Source organism: Pangasianodon hypophthalmus, chromosome 2, assembly GCF_027358585.1.
Source record: "Pangasianodon hypophthalmus isolate fPanHyp1 chromosome 2, fPanHyp1.pri, whole genome shotgun sequence".
Classification (NCBI taxonomy): Eukaryota; Metazoa; Chordata; class Actinopteri; order Siluriformes; family Pangasiidae; genus Pangasianodon; species Pangasianodon hypophthalmus.
The window spans coordinates 29,284,921-29,301,458 of record NC_069711.1 but is presented as its reverse complement, the minus strand read 5'-3'; the positions used below and the strand labels follow the sequence as shown (position 1 = coordinate 29,301,458).

Genomic DNA, 16,538 nt, shown 5'->3' with positions numbered 1-16,538 from the left:
ATCATGCAAGTTCATCAGTGCATGCTGCACAGTCTCACTAAGTGAGAAAAGGCAACAATAATTTCATGAGATTTCTTTTTTTAAAAAAAATGGTTAACAGTTCAAGTTTTCTACACAGACCCGTGCAGTAAATGTAACTTCGGTTATAAAAGGATGAAAAAAGAGCTGTTCTACAATTGTGCATGGCAAACTCCCGAATTGACGGTAAACGAAACGCAATCCTCGTTTCCGACTGCAGATCTTTGCTCTGTGCAAAACTGCTGCTACATTCTTCATCTAGTATTAACTGTCTAACTGAACAACGAAATAAACTAAAATAAACATAGTACTGTAGTAATGTAACCTAGTCCTGTACATGAGAAAAAGTTCTTTGTGGACTCCTAGCACTTTAGAGTGGCTTAGAATTCACAACTAAATCCAGAATTTCTAAGATTGGAAAGCCAGGGAGGATTCCAGCTGCCGTTTCAGCAGCTCCACCATGCCCGGCGTGCACGAGGCCTTTGCGATGTCCAGCGCCGTGTCTCCCCGCGTGTCCTGGTGGCCGAGGTTCGAACGCGGTGCCAGGAACTCCACCACGTCTCTGTAGCCCTCTCGGATGGCAATGTGGATGGGCAGAGCCCCGGACTGATCGGGAATGTTGACTGATGCGCCATAATCAACCAGGACACACAAAGTGTCCAAAAAACCTGTCCGGGCAGCGTCATGGGCCGGTGTGATCCCGAAGCGGTCCTGGATGTTCGGGTCGGCACCATTCTCCAGCAGCAGGCAAGCAACATTGGTGTTACCCATCATCATGACCTGCAGAGAACACAGTACAGTGTCTTTAAATACCTCTGAACTTAAAAATATCATTTTAAACACTTAATTCCTCTTGAATAGTTGACTGTATAGATTTTATACCACAGCACCGTTGAATTCTGAACTCTTACCAACTTCATAGTGGTAACTGCCCACACCAGCCCACCACACCATTATTTTCCTATGACAGCATGCCCCATCATGTTTTATTCCATTTTATTCCATACATATAAATCAGTATTTGGGACAGATTTATATGATATGGTATATTTTGACAAATTTGCCAAGTGTTAAATAAGTTGCTAATAATATGACAACGCAAATCAAGACTTAGACTTATATTGGGACTCAGGTTGATGTCGACCCATGACAAGTGCTATTAGCAAATAACTAGCCGGCTAGCTGGCATTTGGGATGGTGAGTGGACATTCCCAGTTTGGATATTTACTGAGATCCTCTTGTTCTTTTTGAGAATTAAAGGAATGCTTCCTGGCCATTTTAGTACTATCTTGGGTCCATTGAACAATTTATATAGATATATAGATTGCTCAATTCAGTAGAAACAAACATACAATTTAACATATTTTAGTTACTTACAAGCTAATTACTACTTAGTAAGCCCCTAGAGTCAATTACAACTTCAAATTAAGTAACAGCAGCTGATGCAACCCTGCCATGATTCACGATAAGGCAGTGTTTGTGGTAAATATAATAAATACTGTCAGGACCAAAAATAATTTTGGGACAATTGTACATATAAAGATCAAATGTATGTCCTTACATGTGAATGTATCCTGTTGATATGTAAAGGAACTAATAATAAAGGCGAAAAAAATCACCATCACGCCAGGGAGGACTGTTGTGTGGTAAATGTTTATAGTAAACTAATAAGTCATATTTACCTTGAGGGTTTGTTCTCATTCCTGATGTTCTACCAGCCTACATAGTAAAATACCAACACAACTGACTCTTCAAACTCAGATGCCACTTGAAGGCCCTGACAAACTGGATCAGGTGTGTTCGATCAAAGCTAGATCTACACAGCTAGGGTGGGGCAGCTGTGCTCCTTTACAGCCATTTTACATAATGCCATCACAATAAATATTTACAGGCTGATCATTTATACATTCAGGCAGGACTAGGAAGTCTTGTTTTAGGAAAATTCAACAGACAAATATTCATTTTGTATATTGACATTTGGAATTATATGTAATGGTATACTATATAATATACATATTGGATCATTACATTTTATAATAAGTAGCTAAAGTATTTAATGGATTAAGAGATGTTTTTTTCTGGAAAATTCAACATATAACAACACATAGGAACACATTTGTTGGCTATAAATTGGCATACTGTACATATTGCACTGTGCCTCATTAATTGTCAAAATAAACAGCTGTAGTATTAACATATTAACACACACACACACATGTATATATATATATATATATATATATATATATATATATATATATATATAGTAAATATTGCACTGCTCCTTGAACAGAATAAATAGCAATATTTCTAGATTATATATATATATATATATATATATATATATCTTATGGACTATGAAGAGGTGTTTTTTTCCCCAGATATTTCAACATATACAATATGAACATTAATTCTGTAGGCTACATATTGACAGATGACATCATATATAATGGTATAGTATATATATAGTAAGTATATGTGTGTGTGTGTGTGTGTGTGTGTGTTGTGTACTGCACTGAGTGGTCTCACTCATCAGAATAAATAGCTATAGTGATCTACAGACTGTGATGCCATCGTTTAGAGCCAGAGTTATAAAGATTATATTAATATATTAATATTGTAACATGTCTCTGTAAGATTACGTCATCATTACTTAATACCGCACACAGCGTAAACACGACTCGACTCACGACTCGACTCATAATACTCACATATTTATATATTTATATATATTTATATATATACATGTGTGTGTGTGTGTGTGTGGTACCTGTAAGGCTGTCTTGTTGAACTCATTCCTGGTGTCAGGGTGAACGCGGCTCTCCTCCAGCAGCCTGCGCACCTCCGCCGTGTCTCCCCTCGCCGCCGCCGCAGTCAGACTCTTCCCCGCGTCGCTCTCACTCAGCACCATGATCACTCTTATTATAGCGATGGTGGGTTTTACCAGCCCTGCAAATAAACGCCACAAAATAAATACACCTTGTTCATGTGTTTTATAGAAACATGACAGAGACAACAACAACAACAACAATAAGAAGAAGAATAATAAGAATAACGCTGCTTTTGTGTTGTAGTGGTGCGCTTTGTTAGGTCTCGAGCGCCTTTAATTAAATGCCGGCGGAGAGCTCGTGCTAAGCTAACAGGCTAACTTGTTTACCAGTGTAAACTAGGTTATTACTCGATTAGCTGTCAACAAGCAGGGACAGAGGACATAAGGAAGAAGGTAAAAACGGAATATTACAGACATGAAACACGTAAAATACACCTGAATGTGCGTGAATAATCCCGAGCGGTGCGCGAGCGCTTTTGAATTTTTTAAGAATAGGGAAATGAAAGTAGTTTAACGCAGCGAGCTCCGTCGCCTTACCTTATCTGCGTCCTTAATCTGTCGTTTCTCGAGGTGTCGACCGTTAGCCGCGGCTCCTTCTCGTCTCGTTTTATAATGTTTATGAATATTTCAAATAAATCAAAACAAACAAGCTTCTTGGGCGCCAGTACCTTTAATTTGCGCGCTTGGAAAACAGTGACAAATTTCTATCAGGACTTCTCAAACGGTGACGGAAAAAAAGCGTCCACCAATCAGAAGCTACAAACGGGGCCAAAACTGACCATATATGGTAAAAAGGGCGGAGTGCACGTGCGGTTGCTACAGTATCCCCATGGTAACTGCGCCTCTGGCCAATCAGAATGAAGGGCGCAGACGGCGGGCGATTTGAGAAGGTTACTTCTGCACCCCGGGACGTTCATTCATGTTTCTCCTTCAGCAGTGCGATAATCGGTGAAAAAGGCGGGTTTATGGGTATATATATATTTTCTGTAATGTCATTGTATCTGTAAAAGATATAGTCAATACATGAACTCCAGTGTAATAATTTAATTCATGAAATAACACGTGACCTTCTGCAGTCTGAACCAAAACAGAAATTCATCACTTTTTTTAATCATTATTATAAGAAAACAATGGTTGATTTAACAGTTTATACCATGATTTAGTGCAACAACAATGAAATCTTTAAAAAGAAGCATTTCAGCCTCAACAAAATCTTAAGATTTATAACATTATTTTCCTTCTGTTTCCAAAAAAATAAAAGAAAAAAAAAAAGAACTGAAATATCAAGACAGTTTTTGATGCAAATTATGACTTCATCAGATTATCATTTGCCTGGGAGCTTGAACAGGATCAGGAAATGCAAAGTGCTTCTCTAGTTCGTCCTGAGCTGGTAATCTGCAAGGTAAAGCGGAAAAATGCATATTGAATTCTCATTCATTAGTTTTTAAGGTTTTTAAATAATAATTCCAGTGACCTATAGTGGTTTTGTCACATCCTCTTTGGACAGAGACTCTGTTTGCGTAAACTCTGAGTCTACAGGAAAAAGTATGAGTCACTCAATACTCTGTAGTGAAGCTATAGTTTAATTAAACTCTTCAGTTGTAAGTTTTTTTTTTAAATACACCAAATAGTGCTGATAATTCCTACATTTTCCTAATGTACAAAAAAAAAAAAAAAAAAAAAAAAAAAAAAAAAAAAAGTTTTTTTTTAATCCATCATGTTACATATCTCCTGTCAGTTGGCTGGAAGACTACTAGCAGCTAAAATGACATGACTACTCCTGAATACACTATATAGCCAAATGTTTGTGGACACCTGACCATCACACCCATATGCGGTTCTTCCCAAACTGCTGCCATAACATTGGAAGCACACACTTGTACAGGATGTCTTTGTATGCTGTAGCATAAACAATTTCCCTTCACTGGAACTAAGACGCCCAAACCTGTTCCAGCATGACAATTCCCCTGTGGACAGCATGAGCTCCATGAAGACATGGTGTGTTAAGGAGTAGAAGAAGTGGAAGAAGAGTGTCCTGTGCAGAGCCCTGACCTCAACCCCACTGAACCCTTGGAATGAACTGGAACACTGACTGCACCCCAGGCCTCCTCACCCAACATCAGAGCCTGATCTCACTAATGCTCTTGTGCCTGAACGGGCAAATCACCATAGTCACGCTCCAAAATCTAGTGAAAAGCCTTCCCAGAAGAGTGGAGGTTATTATAACAACAAAGGGGGACTAAATCTGGAATGGGATGTTCAAAAAGCACATATGGGTGTGAAGGTCAGGAGTCCACATACTATTGGCCATATAGTTTACTTATTTAGGCATACTGCCCATAATGAACCTAAAGACATGCTGCTAATACTCTCCCCCCCCCGCTCCCCCCCAATGTTTGCACATATGTGGGCCTGTTTACAAGGACGAGAACAATGATGTGTTTTGACAGCTTGCCAGGAAAATAAGCCGTGCCCCTAGTTTATGGTGACATCACAGCAAGTGGCTTAACTCTAACATCAACCCACCACTTGTTTTGGGGGAGATACACTGGTGAAAGCACATTACTTTTGTGTAGATGCACAATGATCAAAATAACAGTAAATTAAATTTCAGATCTTGTTTTCGCTACATTTTCCAATCACTTCATTGGTGTGGCTCTTTAATACAGTAATGCTCTCTCTAACCATGTATTGTGATTCCATGCAAATCACCCACCTAGGTACAGGCTTGCTACGTGCAAACATGCAAATATTCCAGCTTACCTCCACTCTGTGTGATGTACCTAACCCAAGGTAATGCCTGGTAGCCACTCTTCTCGATGATCTTCATATATCGCACCTTATGAAATGAAACACAGCCAGACAGAATTATGTTACTTATAATACAATTCGTAATAATTACACATAAAGAGGATTATTAGAATTATTAATAAGAATTATTGTATTAGATGAATGAAACATGATGTTGTAAATGTGATACAAATATACCTATACGAACACACACACACACACACACACACACACACACACACACACACACACACCTGTATTCCTGACACAGTGAAGTATGGGATCTCAAATTTGACTGTAATGGGTGGTTTTCCCTCCAGCTCATCGTTCTCCACACTGGGGAGGCCAAAGTGGGCTCGCATCAGGAACTCTTTCCCTCCCTACACACCCACACAATATTCAGACACAAAGTAAATAACCAAATTCACTGTCAGACAGTTAATAGGGTTAACATACAGCAAAATGTTCTGTTACTATACTACCCGCATGTTATAATGCTATAAAATCCATTTAGCATAAAAATGAATTAGCAGAAAAAACAAATTCTTACAAAATAATTATTTGGGTATAAAACACAAAAATGACATACAAGAAGGCGATACTGTTAGAGATATTACTCACCGGGAAGGATTTAATGGTCCACACCACCAGGTTCTTCTCAGGAACATACTTTGCATGGCCAGTACTAGTTTTAAACTTTGGGGAGTCTGCATCACTCGGGACAGGAACACGAACCTCCACATTATTAGCCACGGACTGCTTTTTAAACTGTCCTTTAGCCTGAGGGAGAATAAATTAGACTTGAAAGAACATGCATTAATGCTGATACTCAATTTTTACATTGCTAATAATTGGCTAAGAATTTTCATCACTTATATTATCATTACAAAATTGTATTAAAGGGTTACTCCAGCATTTTTTAGCTCAAATTCTATCTTCCGCATCTGCAGAATATGTGTGATTACCATAGACAAGAACATGTTTCCCTTAGAGAGTAAAGACCAGAAACTAGTTAGATTAAAATTCACTTATAATTGTAGTATAATTAAAGGCCAGTTGTTGGAATAGCCAGTAAATATATATGTGAAACACTTTCATGAATGCTTCAGTCAAAGGTATTTATAAATTAAGCTCCAAATCTATAATTCATTCTTTCAGAGATAAGATTAACTGTACAGAAGGAAGAATTTGTCATCATGCGTTACCAATACAGTCAGAATAGCTTAAAATTAACACAAACGTGCATCAGTTTCGACCTGACTGCACATGGAATTACTTGATCACGGTACTGTTCCCGTGCTGGAAAGTTGGATAAAGCTTGACGAAAACAGTGGTGGAAAAACTTTCTCTCATTATTGTTAGAATGTAATGGTTTTGCCATGGCAATTCAACATCTGCCCCCAGAATTTTATTAGAAGTAAACAGTTTTTACTTCTTTTATCAGTGCTGAAATTCATAACTGTGGTAATCACACATACTGAGAAAATCCAGTGGAAAGAGTTTATATTGAAATGTGCTAGAGTATTCCTTTAATACATTTACTACAAGTTAACTGTTCTCACTGGAGAGCACTCTAAAAAAAAAATCTGCACATTTCTTGTTCACCATTTGGTCATCCTGGACTCTCACATAGTGTACTAGGATAGCTGATCCTTACTTCAAATTTGTCCAAAACTATTATGGGCACTTATGGGCAATTATGGTCACTGGCCTAGTCATTAAAACTGGAAATACATATTTAGAAATAATTGTTCAACCTGAACTAGAATTTTCATGCTAGCGTGGTTATTAACGCATCGTAGTTGTGGTACTAGGAGGCCACACTGGGAATTATGCACCATTCCTTTAATAAATCCTCTATAAATAAAAGACCATAGATGATATTACTTTTGTTTGGGAGATGATGAGAAAGAAAACCCTGCAAACGCTTGCGTTTAACCCACCTTTACCATGATTTCCACTCGACTGTGAGAGAACTTTTCAATAACAGACTCGATCCAGATCAGAGGTTTGACCTGCATGATAAATTTAGGCAAGTTTTTTGGTGGGTCTGTTCTTATTAACATTACCATTAGCTCAATAACAATATATTCTTAATGTGGTAGGTAAAATACAATGATTGGAGTCTCACATGAGTGTTGATGCGGTAAGACATCAGCTCTGACTCTCCATCTGGAGGGATGAATGAGATGGTTCGGTCGCTTTCAAAGCGTGAGAGTCGTACACACTGGTGAAATTTCACATCTTCCATTGCTACAGTCTTCCCCTTGTCTCCTGCACAAAAAAACAGACAGATAGTACAAGGTGGTCATGTATGCTCTATCTTTCTTTATGATGAATAAAACAGTGCTTTGGAAATAATAGTTTGTTCACCCTATGTCTAAAGTTAGTTTAGCCATTTCTGATGCAACTTTATGAGATGATATAAAACAGAGAATGCATGCAGTGAAGTTGTTACTTACGGCCGGTAAGGGCGAAGAGCACACGGTCGTTGAGGCCCAGTCTGAGTTCAGGCATTCCCGAGAGCATGGTCTTCAGTTTAATACTGCCCACAATATCACTGCTCATTACGCTCCCATTGGCATTCACCTGTGAGCCACATACCAACCAATTAAGCTATTTACATAGCAAAACATCAAGCATTAACAAAGTATTAAAGAAATGGTTCTGTAAAAAATTAATTGCACATAATTTTCCACTTATCCCAAATGTAGTTGATCAGCTAAGACATATTCAATGTCTAATATTTGTTTGTTTGTTTTGCACTGGACATACACAAACCCTTATTTACCTGCTTCAAGGAATATCCCAGTATCTTTTTGTCTTGTGCACAATGACACCAAGGGGAAAATAAAAGTAATTTCGGTTTGTCCAAGTTGGTTGCACAAATTCTGTAATGTGTACTATAAAATCCAACAAAACTTCATTACACTCTGATGTTTTGTGTATTTATTTAGATTTTTATAGTTTACAGAAAGTGTGTGCTAAACTCGAAAAGCAAGTCTGCTTGGCATTACCTACGAGCAAGATGTGGTTTGAGGCAGATCTTTATGAAAAAGAGATTGCGTGACATTGGCATCATTACTTGCTGGAGCTACAAATTAGCTGTAAATTAGGTAAGGAAGCCAACATCTTGGCAAACTGGACTACATTTGGATTAGGGGGAAAATTGTTTAAATTTAAATTTTCATTGCATAATTCATATGACACTGCATAAATCCAATAAATCTGAAAGTTATATACTGTAGCAATAAACCATTAGAAAATCACACTAACAGTATACTGCATATGTGTAATCACAAGCTATGCCACTCCCATGGCAGAAAAAGGAACCAGGCATGTGGCATATCTGTAGTTATGAAATATCAGTAATTATTTACAAATGTATTATAAAGATCAATTGCATAAGTTCCTAATCTTCACAATTTTAATGCAAATTAATTTGCAGCATTTACTAGCATTCTGATGAGGGACCCCAGCACTCACCAGGACATTTATGGACTCGATGACATCTATGAAAACCTCATTCTTCTTATACTTAATGCCTTCAGACCTCCAGGACACGGCGTTGGTGACTGTCGTGGGCACTTTGGCCTTAGTGACTTCCAGTTTGTTACCTTCTTGTGTGATGTATCTAAATATAATTGAGGTATTCAAAGTAGTTAAAAGACAGCTATCATTCATCACACCCAGCTCACTGACAAATTATCTGTTGCAATCTCCTGTAAACCCACAGCTATGCTAAGCCATCACACTCAGCAAATATTGAAAAGGAGTACTTTCCCACCCAACAACACTGAAATAGCTAAGGAGCAGCTTAGCGGCTAATATGCTGACATAATGTCTAGCCTATGTTTCTCAGAAACACTGAAAACTAATCCATATAACACTGATGCAAGGCCTTTAAGAAGCACTGACTGTAACAATTTCGTTTAATTTAAATCCTAGTTTGGGGTGTTGGTGGAAACAGACGGTGTTATGAGCACATACTCCTGCAGGATCTTGCTATCTGTGGTCTGAGGGAAGCCGAAATCCATGAGCTCATCCAGCAGCTCGTACACCACAACAAAGTTATCCTGAATGCTCTCTTCTTCCAGCTCTTTAAAGTACTCAGAGAACACCTGGACAGAGAACACACATACACAAGCAAAGAACAAACATGTGGTGTCTGGTTTGGCTTGGTTCTTTAGTTTGGCACGGGAGAGCTGCATATGGTGGCTTGTACAAAGTACAAAACACACCAAGAAACCAAAACGCAACAGCATTAACTCAAAAAGTTAGGTCTTTATTGAACATCACAGGCTTGTTGCTACCTCAAGATTTAACATGTTGTGCATTCTGAGATGCTTTTCTGCTCACCACAGTGGTAAAGAGTGGCTATTTGAGATACCGTAGCCTTCCTGTCAGCTCAAACCAGTGTGGGCATATGACCTATAACCTCTCGCATCAACACACTCATATTAATGCTGTGTGACATTCACAGAATATCTAAAATAACATCATATGAATGCCCTTGATCAGAATGATAAAATAAACACAAATAAAAGCATCAGCAGATTCATTTAGGCTCATATTTCCTCTTACTGTAAACATCCTCCAGCTCTTTGTTCTCCATCGACTCTCACACTGATGCATGCTGTAGCCAATCAGCAACAAGCGATGTGATGTTCAATGAGGACCTCCCCTTTTTCTATTTTGAGTATATTACTGCTGATGCATTTTCGTATTTGTTATTTGCTGTTGTGCTTTCTGATTAGCTGTTGCTTTTTGGATTTGGATTGATGTCTTTTGCACTTACGTTCCACCATATCTATGTCTAATGTACGTACCAAGTATTAATATCAAGTCCATCAAGTCTATGATGAATCATCATATAACTACTTCAAATAATATTGTTCAGATGTGTAATCACATTTTTAAATAGACAGAGATAGAGAGATATAACCACATTATGAGTTATCATGTTTGGTTGTTATGACAATGTTATCATTTCCAGCTTTCTGATACAATTCTGCCTTCAAATCAAATACCAACAATCAACTCTAGTTGTCTTGCACATAACGATACCAAACTGCGCTAATGACGACAGTGATTCTGATAGTCAAAGATGGCTGCCTCTATAAAATTACAGTGTTCGGTTACAGAGTAAAGTTTTGTTTAATTTTTATTCATTACAGTAAGTCCTGTGTCTGAAACCCCTTCAGAAAGTCTGTGTAGATTTATTAGCGTAGAGTTTTATTTTAGTTGATAGGCAACTCTGTTGATTAGACATAAGAATCATCTTGATTAGACATAAGAATCATCTCAAAGATATTCAAAGAGCATGAGTAAAGTCCATCCCTGGCTTGAGTATCAACTCTTCTATCAAGCAGAGCTTAATTCCAACAATAACATCTTGTTCAAATGTGCACATGCCCCTAAACGAAAATGGAAATAAACTGGATATAACATGCTTTCCTCCTGCAGTACAGTGAATGAGGTGTGCAGTGTCTTACCTCCACCAGCTTGTACAGAAAAGAATACACCAGAGATGCATTGGAGTTCTTGTTGGTAGTAGCCACCACTGTACGGTGATCATGTTAAGTCTCATAGACACAATATTTGTTGGTGTTATTTCTCCAAAGTTCACTATACTTACAATTAATCTCAGTGCAGGAACCTATTTAGGAATGGCTATACTGAACTCAGCCACAAAAAGAAAAAAAGAAGAAAAAAAAAAGCAGATATTGGTTTTGTATTGGAGCTATGTTTAACTGGAGACTACACTCTCAAAAATAAAATGTACCCAACTGTGGTTTTCCTTTTCACTGAGGTGGTACCATAAAGGGTACATCTTTTGTATCTGTGGTATGTAACTTTCACTTGGGAAGGTGCAACTTTCATTAGCTTTTAGAGTAAAATGTTAAGAGGTATAATAGTGGTCCTTCAGGTCTAATTCTTTACCTTAAATTATTTTTAATGGTACAACAGATGTACCACCCCAGTGACAAGGGCAACTGGGCATTTTGCAATTCTTTACACATAAGACAGATGTGCTATTTTATGATGACGATTCTTACATCAGTACTTCTCCATGCTGAAACACTACCAAACCTGCCCTGGCATGAATTTTTAACACCATTATTAACAACTCCTGCACTCTAAATTACGCTAAGATAGACCAGGCAATTACAACAGAAATTTCTGTTTCACAGACAACTTCAAGCTATTAAACCTGTTTGTGTGCGAGTGCCATCCACTCAAAAGCACTGATGAAAGGATACAATAAAGATTGCTGTGTTTGATCCACATGAAGTGGACATTGCCATGTGAAATAACAGGGCACAGTAGCCCTTCCTCTTCCTGTTGCAACAGCAGCGGCAGGAAGTGGTCTATCTCCATCATGTCCACATCGCCTTTGTAGTTGCGACATATCAGCACCTGAAGAGAGTAAAATTCAAAAGATTTTAATAAATATTTGTACACATGTCTATTATGAGTTGTCCCCCAAAAGCAGCTTCACATACAAATCATCCTAAGATTGCTTAATGCAATTGTTAGGTCAACCCTAACACATTCAGGAAATTAGCAGTCCATTACTGGTGAGTTCCTGCTTGTCAGTAATGAATGTTCTTGATGCTTTTATTTTCGGAAGTTTCTCATCATAGCAGTAAATTTCCGTAAATTTCAAATGTCTGAGAACGAAGCAGATACTGCAGGTGTGCAACAGGTTAAGATAAGTGATAAGGGTTTCTAAGTTAATGCTATCTTAAACAAAAGAGTTTTCTCTATACATTGCTGCATTACTGGGTTATGTGCAATTGAGCTTACTGTAAAGAGCACTCCTCCCTTCCTCGTCTGCCCTCCTTAGCCCATTGTGAAAGAAACAGAGCCGGCTCATCTCAAGTTACAAATCCAGCGGACATCTTCCAAATAGTGCTTGAAATGAAAGCGTTTCTATCTTACACAACAAATTTTAAAAAATAAAAATAAAAACTAATTAAAAATCTTAAGGTTTCACATAGCCTGTTCTTCCCTGGGAAGAGCACGTGCTCAAGAGCATGTGAAACAAGGCCAGCATGTCTGTGATTTTTTTTTCTTTTTTACAGCAGTAGAAATCACAATCCACCATTTGTATTTAATATTGAGCTCTTATATTTATCCGCCTGTTTGACTGATAAGGTGAATAAAATGTATTTAATCCAAACCCCAATAACTGAAAAAATTAAGTAGGGCTATAAATAATGTCATCTTGGCCCTTCCATTTCAGTAAGAAAAAAGCTTCAATAAATAGCCAGATTATTATTAGTAATATACACATTTGAATAAATGGCTTAATAGTTGACTAAATCACAAAAATAAATCTGGGCTGAGGGTCCTGTGTGTGTGTGTTTTTTTTAAACAGACAGCAAAAAGTTTGAGAACCCCTGGATTAAGCGCTAAATTAGGAGGCAGTGAGGGGAAATTTAGGTGGATATATGCAGACATGTCCAATGTTTTAGTGGCTATATCTGAAACACATACTAAGACACTATAAAATAGTAGCTATATCAACATAATATTCCACCTGGTTGCTATGCAAATGGAAGAGGTGTCCTATTTAGTGTGGAAGTTAGTGTGGAAGTTGGTGGAGAAGTCGGTGTGGTAGTTAGTGTGGAAGTTGGTACGTAAGTTGGTACGGAAGATGGTGCGGTAGTTACTGTGGATGTTAGTGTGCAGGTCGGTGTGCAGGTCGGTGTGGAAGTCAGTGTGGAAGTCAGTGTGCAGGTCGGTGTGGAAGTCAGTGTGGAAGTCAGTGTGGACGTCGGTGTAGAAGTCAGTGAGGAAGTCAGTATAAACGTCGGTGTAGAAGTCAGTGAGGAAGTCAGTATAAACGTCGGTGTAGAAGTCAGTGTAGAAGTCAGTGAGGAAGTCAGTGTGGACGTCGGTGTAGAAGTCAGTGAGGAAGTCAGTGTGGACGTCAGTGTAGAAGTCAGTGAGGAAGTCAGTGTGGACATTGGTGTAGAAGTCAGTGAGGAAGTCAGTGTGGACGTCAGTGTAGAAGTCAGTGAGGAAGTCAGTGTGGACGTCAGTGAGGAAGTCAGTGTGGACGTCAGTGAGGAAGTCAGTGTGGACGTCAGTGAGGAAGTCAGTGTGGACGTCAGTGAGGAAGTCAGTGAGGAAGTCAGTGCGGACGTCAGTGAGGAAGTCAGTGTGGATGTCGGTGTAGAAGTCAGTGAGGAAGTCAGTGTGGACGTCAGTGTAGAAGTCAGTGAGGAAGTCAGTGTGGACGTCGGTGAAGAAGTCAGTGAGGAAGTCAATGTGAAAGTCAATGTGGAAGTCAGTGAGGTAGTTAGTGTGGAAGTCAGTGAGGTAGCTATTGTGGTAGTTAGTGTGGAAGTCAGTGAGGTAGCTATTGTGGTAGTTAGTGTGGAAGTCAGTGAGGTAGCTATTGTGGTAGTTAGTGTGGAAGTCAGTGAGGTAGTTAGTGTGGAAGTCAGTGAGGTAGCTATTGTGGTAGTTAGTGTGGAAGTCAGTGAGGTAGCTATTGTGGTAGTTAGTGTGGAAGTCAGTGAGGTAGCTATTGTGGTAGTTAGTGTGGAAGTCAGTGAGGTAGCTATTGTGGTAGTTAGTGTGGAAGTCAGTGAGGTAGCTATTGTGGTAGTTAGTGTGGAAGTCAGTGTGGTAGCTATTGTGGTAGTTAGTGTGGAAGTCAGTGTGGTAGCTATTGTGGTAGTTAGTGTGGAAGTCAGTGTGGTAGCTATTGTGGTAGTTAGTGTGGAAGTCAGTGTGGTAGCTATTGTGGTAGTTAGTGTGGAAGTCAGTGAGGTAGCTATTGTGGTAGTTAGTGTGGAAGTCAGTGAGGTAGCTATTGTGGTAGTTAGTGTGGAAGTCAGTGTGGTAGCTATTGTGGTAGTTAGTGTGGAAGTCAGTGTGGTAGCTATTGTGGTAGTTAGTGTGGAAGTCAGTGTGGTAGCTATTGTGGTAGTTAGTGTGGAAGTCAGTGAGGTAGCTATTGTGGTAGTTAGTGTGGAAGTCAGTGTGGTAGCTATTGTGGTAGTTAGTGTGGAAGTCAGTGTGGTAGCTATTGTGGTAGTTAGTGTGGAAGTCAGTGTGGTAGCTATTGTGGTAGTTAGTGTGGAAGTCAGTGCAGAAATTGGTGCGGAGGATTTGGACGTAGCCACTGTAGGCTACTAGTAGAAATATATTGTAAAGAGTGAAGAAAGACTTTTGCTAGATATTAAGGTTAAGGATATAACATTTTTAGAAAGCACATTATCTTTATCGAGAACACAGAGGTCCTAGCGGTCGCCATGTTACGAAAATGACAACAAGCAGCTTCAAAAAAAAAAACAAAAGCAAAACAAAAAACCCCAGATGAATGCCATAACGCTCAGAACTAACTTGCCATGCGAATAAATACATTTCAGACATTTTTTAAACACAAACTTGTTGATGAAATAGAAATATGACACAAAAGTACACTACATTTGCAAGCTGGCCTAGCCGACCGTCACCTGCTAGCGCTACTTCTGTAGCACACTCAAGTCCTCACCTTGCCTTTCAGATCCAGTATGAAGACAGCTGAAGCAGACATGACCTCAACTTACCCGTCTAAACACAACCGCGCCAAAAACTAGTATTAAAACTGGTTTATTTGCCAACTTAAAAACAATTTAAGTCCATTAACAACCCTATATATAACGGGAAAGTATTAATATAATCGTGAATTCCTCTGTTCCTTCTCCTCCTGCAACGTATTGACGTCACGCTGCGTAACGTCAGGTAAAACATTTACAGAGCTTACCTGTACCTCGCGCGAGGGCGATGACGCGAGCCACGTCATCGCTGATGCGGAAGTAAATTCACACTTAATTAATTATTGTCTGTTTATTTATTTATTTATTTGTTTATTTATTTATTTATAGTTAAAGCTGAGAACAAAGTTGATATTAATATCAGGAATGTTATAACTTGTTTCATCTGCAGTGTTGCCCCATAAATTTATTTTTTAATTGAATAATGTAATAATTAATTATACGTTGATAATAATAAGGTAATAATTATTTAATAATTTAATATATGGGAAATACCACTTACATAAAACGAAAAATGGTTTTATGGATAGCAAATGGTCTTAATTGAATTCAGATATTATACAGAATCTTTAAAATGTCTTAGCAGTAAAAAAAAAAAAAATAATAATAATAATATATCTCTACCATTAATAACTAAAGAATTGAAATATTTTATGACTTTAAGTTTTCTTTTGTCTACCTATTGCATATGCTTGTTATTTCTGATGTTGGCATTTATGTTCTTAATAGTTTTTAACATGGATGCCCTTTAATGAAATTTCTTTTACACTACAGCAATAAAAATGGCGGGGGGGGGGGGGGGGGGGGGGGTAATTAATCGCAGTAATTAATTAATAAAATTAATTTATATAGTCTCTGAAATGTCTTAGCAATACAAATCTATTTATACTTGTACAGACTTGAAAGAGTTAAGTTTGATGAAAGGTGTAAAATGTTCATTGTTTCCTTTTTTTGACTTATTGATGCTGACCTTTTTTTTATTTCTTTAACATGGATGTACTTTATTGTAATTTTTGCATAGTTTGGTACATCATTAAAATGACTTTCTCAGTTCTGGTACCTGTGGATTGCAATAAACACTTGCATATATGTGATGTTTTCTTCTTTGAAATTTAATTTAATTTCTGCCAAAAAAATAACCTATAGGAAAATAACTCTCACTTTGATTTCATTTTGGATAGTTCTCTTTGCATACTTGACATTTTAAATTACAGATATATTGTTATGATTATTTGATCAGTCTGTACAGTACAAATTTTATAGCGTATAAGAATGCTACTGATTTGTGAAAGATAAATGTGCTCTCAATCAATTAACAAAACTCTCATTCAATTAACAGGCAT

General features: G+C 38.1%; 2 protein-coding genes across 3 annotated transcripts; both read right to left on the bottom strand.

Moving 5' to 3' along the window:
• Positions 1–3,724, bottom strand: cdkn2d (cyclin-dependent kinase inhibitor 2D (p19, inhibits CDK4)). Of its 2 annotated transcripts, none has more exons than XM_026933284.3 (3): positions 3,386–3,724; positions 2,789–2,967; positions 1–798 (listed from the first exon to the last, which is right to left on the bottom strand). In XM_026933284.3, the coding sequence occupies exons 2-3, from the start codon at positions 2,927–2,929 to the stop codon at positions 427–429; spliced, it is 513 nt and encodes a 170-aa protein (XP_026789085.1). In that variant the 5' UTR covers positions 2,930–2,967; positions 3,386–3,724; the 3' UTR covers positions 1–426. The 2 variants fall into 2 exon arrangements, with proteins under 2 accessions (XP_026789085.1, XP_026789086.1); XM_026933285.3 differs by lacking the exon at positions 3,386–3,724 and adding an exon at positions 3,284–3,373.
• Positions 3,725–3,926: 202 nt separating this feature from the next.
• ap1m2 (adaptor related protein complex 1 subunit mu 2) lies at positions 3,927–15,377 on the bottom strand. The gene is made up of 12 exons (XM_026933266.3): positions 15,153–15,377; positions 11,902–12,058; positions 11,134–11,201; positions 9,629–9,759; positions 9,125–9,272; positions 8,101–8,227; positions 7,770–7,912; positions 7,582–7,653; positions 6,260–6,418; positions 5,893–6,018; positions 5,612–5,687; positions 3,927–4,243 (listed from the first exon to the last, which is right to left on the bottom strand). Exons 1-12 carry the CDS (start codon positions 15,192–15,194, stop codon positions 4,221–4,223), a joined length of 1,272 nt encoding a protein of 423 aa, XP_026789067.1. The 5' UTR covers positions 15,195–15,377; the 3' UTR covers positions 3,927–4,220.
• Positions 15,378–16,538: the final 1,161 nt, after the last annotated feature.